Genomic DNA, 10,649 nt, shown 5'->3' with positions numbered 1-10,649 from the left:
TGATAGGGGTAACATCTCAAAACTGTGCGTTACGAGGGGCCGTGCGTTAGGCGATGAAACACGGTAATGCACGGCCTCGCGTAATGCACGGTTCTGCGCGAAGCTGTCAAAACTTCAACCACCTCTCTCTCAACCAATATAGGCAGTATTGAGGCCGCTTTGGAGTTGCTAAAATCGCTAAAACCTAGAGAATCACTAAATTATGCTGCAGTAGCTAGGCAGTATAGCGTTAATTAATCTACGCTCTTAAGGCGTCACTAACGCGTTACCCGCCTGCGTGCAGAGAAACTTGAAAATTAGCAACTACTTAGCCTAGTGCAGGAGAAAGAGCTAGTAAAGTACATTAATAGGCTTTACACAAGAGGTCTATCCTTTTTAAGACAAATAATTTAAAATTTTGTAACAAAAATAAGTAGTAGGTAAGCTAGCAAAAGCTAGGTTAATTAATTTATTAAAAGGCACTTTATTAACTTATTATCTTAATAGACATCTAGCATAGACGCTGCGCGTAACAAAGCTAACTTAGCATTTAAGTACTTGCTATATTTTAAGCTTGTACGCAAAAAAATTAAGTAATATAGCATAAAACCACAGCATACCTATAATATAGATAAAAAGGGCTTCCTAATTAGAGTACTATTAAAAATAAAGCAAATCTTCTTTAGATAGTAGTATAAGCAAGGTATTAAGCAGTAGCTTATATAGAATAGCAATTGCAAGTAGATTATAATAATAGCCTACATCTGCGCTAACAGCAGCTCTCTTACGCCTACGCTAATCTACTAAGCTGTTTTTAACTATATATAAGACTCTTAGCTATAAAATTTTAACTTTTCTAAGTATTAAGCTTTCTTTGCCTTATTACTTATAAGTTAAATAAATAATAAACTAGGCCTAGCATAGCTTAAACATGTGTTTAATTACAAGACTAAGGCAAAGGTGTAATAGGCATACTAACTTTTATTCCTAGATAGCTATAAATTACATGTTTTAATAGAGTTTATTAAGTACTGCAATAATAATAAGATCCTTCTAGCTGTATACCTACTGCATGCAACTTATACGCTGCAGCTTCTTAATGTCTGCATGTTTAAACCTCTTTTGTTAGCCTACTTAGCTAAGCTAGCTAGCTTTATAGATAAATGCTAGAGACTATTATTAATTAAAAAAAAAGACTTTTATAGCATGTTTAATAAGGCTTAGAAAACATTCTTTAAGCATAACACTATTCTTAGTGCTTTTAAAGCAACTAGTTTATTACTATTTAAGCTGTAAGTAGTTTTAGATTAATTTTACTATAAGTAAAAGAAGTAACTATCCTCTAGTAAAAGCACTAGCTTAGCGCTTAGTGCAAAGAATTAGAAAAGAGTTAAAGGCCTTTTAGATAAAGTTATTAGTAATTTTTATAAAAAAGATGTATAAGAGCTTAAGAAAACTGTCTAGTTATTTTTAGTATATTATATCCTCCTCTAGCGTAAGCTTAAGCAGGTTAAAGATGCGCTAATTAATAAGAAAAAGCGCTGCTAGTGTAGCAAGCCTCTCCTACTAGAAGCACCTCTAGAATATTATAGTAGTGCAACCTTTTAGTCCCTAAATAAGGTCTAAGAAGCACATAATTATTAAGCATAAAAAAATGCTAAGAAGAAGGCTCTACAGCTTTAAAAACAAGAGAAGGCAAAGTGTAAAAAAGCAAAGAAAGCTAAAAAGGCGCACGCAGTTAAAGAGAAGAGGCATAGAGTAGTAATAGCAAAGAAGGCTTACCTGCAGGAGCTTAAGACAAAAGCAGCTTAACAAGAGGAGGCAGAGCTTACCTAGCAGGTTAATTAATAGCTTAAAAATAACCTCTAGCAGGCAACAAAGGGCAAGTAGAAAGCTCCTACGCCTATTGCTAGTACGCTAGAGGATTTTAATAATAATGCAGCATTAAATAAAAAGAGGGAGCTAGCATTAGGCAGGACTTAACATAGCAGGCAAATTAACCTCTCTATAAAGTATTACATGTAAATTATTGCTAGGAATAGAATCTATAGCATTTAATTAGTATTATAATAAAAAATCTATATAATCTATAATTTATGTAAGTCTCTAGAGCTTTAAAAGTAAAAGGCGCAGATTGCCAAAATCGTGCATTACGCGAGGCCGTGCATTACGCGCTAAAACATGGTAATCGTTTCCTCCCACTCAAGCATAAACGGGTTCCATCCTTGTCTGTCAAGACAGTGGGGCACTTCTTAGAAATCCCCATCGGTCTAACTGTAGACCGTAACATAATGGTTGTAGTCAAGACTATATACATAAGATCTAACTATTCTGTCTGTTGTAACCGTCCTGCCTACGCTGCGGTCGCTGCGGTTGTTGCGGTCACTACAGTCACTTTGCTAAGCCGTCACTCTTATCCCGAAGGCTTCCGGCTAGTCACGTGTTCTTCCTGTTGTGCCGCTAGGAAGAAGTTCCACCCCTGATTGTCGTATAATCTAGTGGCTGTCTAATACTCGCTTATAGTCTACTCAGGGACCGTAATATAGAGCAGGGTTGGAGCCGATACAAGAAACCTTTAGATATAAGGTTTTCTAGGTAACTTTAAATAGAACAATTCAAGCGAATTGTTACACTAAGCTATACTATACTATATAGTGCTAGAGTAGGTTGTGATAGGCTATAATAGAGTGCATTGTAGTGTAGTCTTAGCAAAAGTAAGCAACTTAGGTGTGTAAGCAACTTGCTTATAGAGTATGTTATTATTAATTTATAAAAATTTATACTTTTGCTATGTAAAGTAGTAGATTTTATAGATATACTAGATCTATAGCTATCTAATGTAAGGACAGGGCTCCGCACCACTCTGCTAATACAACTAAAAGGTACAAATAATCAACTAACGTTAATTTTTAGGTGCAGAATAGTATATATACCTGTTGCACGTAAGCGCTATCTTAGCCTTACATTATCCCCCTGTTTAGCAGACGCATGTCCCAGGCGTTACATGACCTACCCGCAGCTTAGAGGCGCTATGCGCATGTCTTAGTTACTAGCTAGAGGCTAACTACCTGCGGCCTAGAGGCGCGGGATAAATAACAACACAACGCTTAGTAGCCCACGCCAGCTAAGCCATATACACTAGACCTCCCAGCAGCTACAACGTGGCGCTAGAAGAGGCTGCCTTACATTTTAGTCTAAAAACTAGCTAAGCTGTCTAAGGTGTAGGTTAAACGCGTAACTGTCCTTATTATTAGTTAATTATTATGTAAGGATAGGGCTCTGCACTACTCTGCTAATATAACTAAAAGGTATAAATAATTAACTAACGTTAATTTTTAGGTGCAGAATGTAACGATTCTACGAATCGTTCCATCTCGGGTCGCTCGGATCCTATCTGAAGGGTCCCCGTATCGGCCCCGACCATGACTCGACCCAGTCCCCCGCAGTTACCCCTATTCCCTTATGTATTTAGTCGCACCTTGCCCCTGTAGCTAGCTTAGTAGTTTTCTGATATCCTTTTGTACAAGGCCTATAGGTGTTAATGGCATTCCCAGGTTCAGAGTCCCCACGCACTCCCATATGCCTTTGAGTGGATTCCCACCGCATTCGGACCCATTGTCTTGCCTGCGCTGTTACACAGAATAGTATATATACCTGTCGCACGTAAGCGCCATCTCGGCCTTACATCTAATAGAAGAAGTGTAATAGAATAAGACTAGGCAGAGACTCTCCCTGTTAAGGCTAGGTCCTATTATGAAGGCACGAGACTGGCTCATGATGATGGGGAGTTGCAACACTGACGTCACGTGCCTAGTCGGTGCATCGCATAACGGCGTTCCGGGTCGCCGACCGTATTTCCTTGGCGTCAGCCTAGGCAAACGTACAAGCCGGGAATTTAACGTTCTCTGACTGAGATATAGCCTGAGAAGCTCCCTAACCAGAGTTTATATTTCATTGATCTCATTGTTTTGTTAGTCGTTCTTAGACGCGTCCTAGATCGTGACCCGTTCTATCCAGTTTCTACTATCTGGTACTCGTTCTACACGCTACAACGAAACTTCTAGATGTTCGGGTTTTATGATAGCTCTCCCCCTTCATCGCCTCCAAATTCTTCCAAACTCATCCTGAGACCCGAAGAATGCCAAACCTTTACCCTCCCTGATACGCGCAACCTTGGCTTCGCAACCTACGGCTCCACAACACCCTCCGACCCTGTAATCTTCTTGTTCCACGGCCTTCCAGGGTGCCGCATTGTTGGTCGTAGCTGGGACAAGGTCTGCAAAAAAATCGGTGCCCGCCTCATTACTATCGATCGGCCCGGCTGTGGACTTTCGACGCTTGCTGACAGGGGACTCACTGACTGGCCTGAAGATGTTGTGAGCCTGGCAAATTATCTTGGAATTAGGCGTTTCAGCGTATTAGGGGCCAGCGGAGGTGGACCCTTCGCCTTGGCATGCGCACGTTTCATACCTAGAGAGAGACTTCGAGGGACAACTGTCGTATGCGGCATTGGGCCCATTGACGCTTTGCCTGACATGGTGCCATATCTCCCTTGGCGCTTGATGGGCATAACGCTATGGTTTCTGAAGGTTGTGGCCCGCTATGTTATCCTCCCCTATCTCCTCCTTCCCTACTACACTAGAGACCCCTCACGCCTCAAACGCGTTCTAGAGAACCAGTGCCAAACCCCGGCAGAAAAAGCACTTATCAGTAATGATAGCGACAGCGACACTAATCTCGACGATTCAGTAGCCGGACTCCTTGAGGCTTTTAAACAGGGCACTGAGGGGTGTCTGCATGACGGAACCGTGCTCGCAAGAAATTGGGGATTTGAGTTGAAGGAGGTGAACAGTGAGAAGGTATGGTTGGTACATGGGGACAAGGATACTCATGCGCCATTGGGAATGGCGCAGTGGATAAACGAACGATTGGGCGGGGGGAGGCTCAGGGTTCTAGAAGGGAAAACGCATTTCACCATTTGGAAGGATCATTCTGAAGAGATATTCCGGCAAAGCTCAGAGGCATAGAACATAAGAAGGTTCTAATTTCGCCTGGGATGTCCTTACAGCAACCCTGTCTGTTCATAAGTATTTAGCGTTCTTTCACTAAACAATGAGGCCTCTCCTCACGGCTTCCGCGGGGTGCTACGATCGTACGGGTGCTTGTCACCATGAAAAGACATAAAGTGACTTTAAGATGTTCGCATGGTAGTACATGGCATTTTATCGTGTTGTTACGTATAGATAAGACTATCGCGATCCCTGGTAGTGCTTCCAACAGCAAGCTAAAGATCCCATTGCTTTCCTGCCACTATCATATTAGGAATATCATTAACACTAATAGGCCTTGTATAAAAGGACATCCGAAAACTACTAAGCTGGCTACAGGGGAAGTACAACTAAATACTTGGGGGAATAGGGGTACAGCAGGGGGCAGGGCTGGGTCGGGGTCGGGGCCGATACAAGGACCTTCCGGATAGGTTCCGGGCCACCCGAGATGGAACGATTCATGAGAATCGTTACGAAAAGTGTGTATACATGTATGTGTATATAGAACAACTTTAACGTTTCTATATACATAATAACGTACATTACAGGCGGGTTGCTTACACATCTAAGTTGCTTACTTTTGCTAAGACTTTACTAAATGTAACGATTCTACGAATCGTTCCATATCGGGTCGCTCGGATCCTATCCGAAGGGTCCCCGTATCGGCCCCGACCATGACTCGACCCAGTCCCCCGCAGTTACCCCTATTCCCTCATGTATTTAGTCGCACCTCGCCCCCGTAGCTAGCTCGGTAGTTTTCTGATACCCTACGTACAAGGCCTATAGGTGTCATTGGTATTCCCAGGTCTCTGAGTCCCCACGCACTCCCATATGCCTCTGAGTGGATTCATACCGCATTCGGACCCATTGTCTTGCCTGCGCCATTACACTAAACTGCTTTTTCTACACTAATACATTTCTAATAACACTACTTAAACTTGCTAAAAAAAACATTAGATACAGCTTACACTTTAGGCTTTTAAATAAAATGTAACACTTTTAAAATAACATCCTATAACGTACTTCACAGGCGAGTTGCTTACACACCTAAGTCGCTTACTTTTGCTAAGACCCCACCCTAACAAACTCTATTATAGCCTATAACAACCCGCTCTAGCACTATATAGTACAGTATAGCCTAGAATATTATTTAGATACTACTTCTACTTTTTACTTATATATTTATGTGTTATGCCTAGTCTAATTGCACTATCTATAGCGCCTTTAAAATAGCTTACTTACTTTAGCTTACACCTACTTTTTTACTTTTTTTTTATTACTACACACTTTAAACTTCTTTAAAGCTGTTAAGTGTAAGCTTTTTTAAATTATTAAAGTTTTTTTTACTTTAATTTACTTTTTTTATGTAATTTATATTACATAGCAGCTTTATTAGCTGCTTAAAGCTTAGTAATTTTCTATTATACTAACACTAGCTTATATATAATTATTACTGCCTTTTTTAAAACTTTTTTAAACACTTTAACTATAAAAGTTAGTAAACTATTTATATACTTTTAAAATTTTATTTTTATAAACATTAATTATAACTTAAGTTTTAAAGTATTACTTAGAGTTTACAACTGCTAAAGCTTATTATATATAAGTAGTAGTAGTAGTAATAAAGTGCATAACTTTATATTAAGGCTTATTATAACTTATTATAGGTTAAAAAGAACTAATTTAGTGCTTTAAAACTTTTCTTAAATATTACTAAAAGTAATTATAGCATTATAAGCTACTTTAAAGTATAATAAAAACTTTATTTTTATAATATAAGTTATTTAGTTATATATAAAGTTTTTAGCTTAGCGCTTATATGCTTTTTTTAAAAGAGTAAAATAACTTATATTAAATAGCTATAAAAAGTGTAATAAGTAAAAAAGTATATAAATAGTAATAATTTTATTATTTTTATAATATTACTAAAAATAAAGTAAGGTATAGCTTTTATAGCTATTAATAACTAGTAGACAGTAGCTGCTAATAGTACACTTTTTTATATACACATTAAAGTGCTTTAACTAGTCTAGACTAAGCTACTTAGTAGTCTAGCTGCGCTTAAAGATTATAATAACTTAATTTTAAAGTAAATTTTTTTATACTAGTTTAAAAAGTAGTTACTACTTTAAAAAATAATAAAAAGTAAAATAGCTTACTTTTTAGCATTAATGCTCTAGATAGCTGTTGTCTACTTCTAGTTACCTAGCTAAACTACTTTTAGCTGTCTTTATCTCTCTAAACTTATAATAACTACTATAGTAGATATCTAGCCTATTATAAACTTTATTTTATTAAAGTTATACATGTTATTATTCTAAATGCTATACTTAGCTTTAATATTCTTTATAAAGTTAAACTAGCTTTAAATTACTATAAAAATTTTATAAAAAGCTTTTTTATAGTTATACTTATACTTAAACTTTACTTTAAGCTTTAAGTAATACTTAATAAACATATTAAGCTAGTTTATGCTAATATAGCCTATATTATGCTTAGCGTGTAAAGAATTAGCTATATTAGCTATAGCTGCTAGCTAGAGAGGAAATCCTTACACATTTAGCTTAAGTATATGCTAAATAATTACTTACTTTTTATTATTATCTAGCTTTTATAAGTTAGCTATATAATTAGCTTAGAAAAGTTATCTAGTGTGTTTGTTACGATTGTGCACGAGTAAGGTTATAGAGCTTCACGGAGGTCTAGTTTAATTACTACGTGAGGTATTATAGTAGGTATAAGACGTTGTGTAAGGAACAGAAAAGTTTAGAATAAAATTAGTAATTAAATACTTAGCTTAAAAGTCTAAGCGCTTTAGGTATAAATTAAGCCTGTTCTAGGTTTAGTTAGTGTTAAAGCAGTTTATGCTTAAGTTTATGTCTATGTTATGTTATGTTTATGTTAGACGTGCACTAATAATACTCTAGTACGCGTCTAATATAGTTATGTCTAGGATCTAGGGAGGATACTGTAACAGTACCCCCCCTTTTATTAGGAAGGGAATCCTTTACATTAGTAGTTCTAGCATTAGGTTGTCTTTATTAGGGTACAGGTTTAGTTTAGATAGGTATTAGGCGTAGAATTAAGTTACTGTAGAGTTCTTTTATAGGGCTTTTATAGGTTCCTACAACAGTTTGTTGTATCTAGTCTATTTTATAAAGTATTTATAAATACATTTTTTCTTGTTAAACTAACGTACTTCATGGGCGAGTCGCTCACACACCTGAGTCGCTCACTTTTGCCAAGACCCCACCCCAACAAACTCTATTATGGCCCATAACAACCCGCTCTGGCACTATATAGTACAGTACAGCCTAGAATATTATTTAGATACTACTTCTGCCTCTTGCTTACACATTTACGCGTTATGCCTAGTCTAATTGCACTGTCTGCAGCGCCTTTAGGATAGCTTACCTACTTTAGCTTGCACCTGCTTCTTTGCCTTCTTCCTGTTACTACGCGCCCTAAACTTCTTTAGAGCTGTTAAGTGTAGGCCTTTTTAAATTATTAAGGTTCTTTCTGCCTTAATCTGCTTTCTTTTATGTAATTTATATTATGTAGCAGCCTTATTAGCTGCTTAAAGCTTAGTAATTTCCTATTACACTAACACTAGCTTATACGCAATTATTACTGCCCCCTTTAAGACTTTCTTAAACGCCTTAACTATAAAAGTTAGTAAACTATTTATATGCTTTTAAATCCTTATCTTTATAAGCATTAATTATAACCTAAGTTTTAGAGTATTACTTAGGGTTTGTAACTACTAGGGCTTGTTATATATAAGTAGTAGTAGTAATAGAGTGCGCAACTTTATATTAAAGCCTATTATAACTTATTATAGGTTAAAAGGAACTAATCTAGCGCCTTAAAACCCTTTTTAGATATTACTAAAAGTAATTACAGCATTATAAGCTGCTTTAAAGTATAGTAGGAACTTTATTTTTATAATATAGGTAATCTAGTTGCGCATAAGGTTTTTAGCTTAGCGCCTATATACCTTTTTTAAAGGAGTAAAACAACTTACATTAAGTAGCTGTAAAAAGTGCAATAAGTAAAAAAGCATGTAAATAGTAATAATTTTATTATCTTTATAGTATTACTAGAAATAAAGTAAGTTATAGCTCTTATAGCTGTTAATAACTAGCAGATAGTGGCTGCTAACAGTACACTTCTTTATATGCACGTTAAAGTGCTTTAACTAGTCTAGACTAAGCTAATTACTAGTCTAGCTATGCTTAGAGATTATAATAACTTAATCTTAGAGTAGATTTTCCTCCTTGTACTAGTTTAAAAAGTAGTTGCCACCCTAAAAGATAATAAAGGGCAGAATAGCCTACCCTTTAGTATTAATGCCCTAGATAGCTGTTGTCTACTCCTAGTTACCTAGCTAGACTGCTTTTAGCTGTCCTTATCTCTCTAAACTTATAACAACTGCTCTAGTATATATCTAGCCTATTATAAACTCTGTCTTGTTAAAGTTGTACATGTTGTTATTTTAGATGCTATACTTAGCTTTAATATTCTTTATTAAGTTAAACTAGCCTTAAATTACTGTAAGATTTTTATAAAAAGCTTTTTTATAGTTATACTTATACTTAAACTTTACTTTAAGCTCTAAGTAACACTTAACAAACATATTAGGCTAGTTTATGCTAACATAGCCTATATTACACTTAGCGTGTAAAGAATTAGCTATATTAGCTACAGCTACTAGCTAGAGGGGAAATCCTTGCGCATTTAGCTTAAGTATGTGCTAAATAATTACCTGCTTCTTGTTATTATCTAGCTTTTATAAGTTAGCTATATAATTAGCTTAGAAAAGTTGTCTAGTGTGTTAGTTACTTATTGTTTTTTAAGAGACTCTGTAGATAGCTGCAGCGTGTTAGTTAAAGAGTGTTATGTTTTATTTAAAAGCCTAGAGTGTAAGCTGCATCTAATATTCCTTTAACATATTTAAGTAGTGTTATTAAGAATGCATTAGTGTAGGAAGAGTAGTGTAGTAGGGTCTTAGCAAAAGTAAGCAACTTAGGTGTGTAAGCAACTTGCCTATGAAGTATGTTAGATCTATTTAATGTCTTTTACAACATATTTTAGTTTATTATTTATAATACTAGGTTTAGGTAGCAGGTTTAGCTGTCTAGGTAGATAGTTAGATTTAGGGGCTACTTAGCGTAGTAATAATACATAGAACATAGGGTGTATCTTTATGCTGTTAGGTAGAATTAATTAGTAAGCATGTAATAAGACTATATAAGCTACTATAAAGAGGCTAAGGTTCTTTTAATTAAGTTTCTTTAATTATTAGTTTGTTTAGATATTTCTAGTGTCTAGCTAGACCTTCTTGCTAGCTGCATACGCAGGGGCAGAGGTTTAGAATTAGTTTACATACTCTTATTAAAAAGCTTAAGCCTATGTAAGCTCTTTATAAATATATTTAGATATATTTTAGATTTTATTAATACGTCTATTTATGTCTATTACTTATACAGATTAATAAGTTAGTTAGGAAGTATTTAAAAGTAGTTTAAATCCTATTTAGAGGTAGTATCTATAGTTTACTAAGAATAGGGATACTTATATTAATTTAAATGTTGTGTTATTAGCTTTAAACTATGCTATAGC

At 35.9% G+C, this 10,649-nt stretch overlaps 1 protein-coding gene across 1 annotated transcript; it reads left to right on the top strand.

Moving 5' to 3' along the window:
- Positions 1-3,908: 3,908 nt before the first annotated feature.
- Positions 3,909-5,198, top strand: BDR25DRAFT_300948 (alpha/beta-hydrolase). Its single transcript, XM_033689477.1, has one exon. The coding sequence runs from the start codon at positions 4,044-4,046 to the stop codon at positions 5,004-5,006; it is 963 nt and encodes a 320-aa protein (XP_033551924.1). The 5' UTR covers positions 3,909-4,043; the 3' UTR covers positions 5,007-5,198.
- The last annotated feature ends 5,451 nt before the right edge of the window (positions 5,199-10,649 follow it).

Source organism: Lindgomyces ingoldianus (genome assembly GCF_010093535.1).
Source record: "Lindgomyces ingoldianus strain ATCC 200398 unplaced genomic scaffold BDR25scaffold_5, whole genome shotgun sequence".
NCBI classification, from domain to species: domain Eukaryota; kingdom Fungi; phylum Ascomycota; class Dothideomycetes; order Pleosporales; family Lindgomycetaceae; genus Lindgomyces; species Lindgomyces ingoldianus.
The sequence above is the reverse complement of the archived record's forward strand: the minus strand, read 5'-3'. Positions and strand labels throughout refer to the sequence as shown.

Excerpts from the sequence above, each read along its gene's own strand:
- BDR25DRAFT_300948 (XM_033689477.1), top strand. The coding sequence starts at position 4,044 with ATGTTCGGGTTTTATGATAGCTCTCCCCCTTCATCGCCTCCAAATTCT.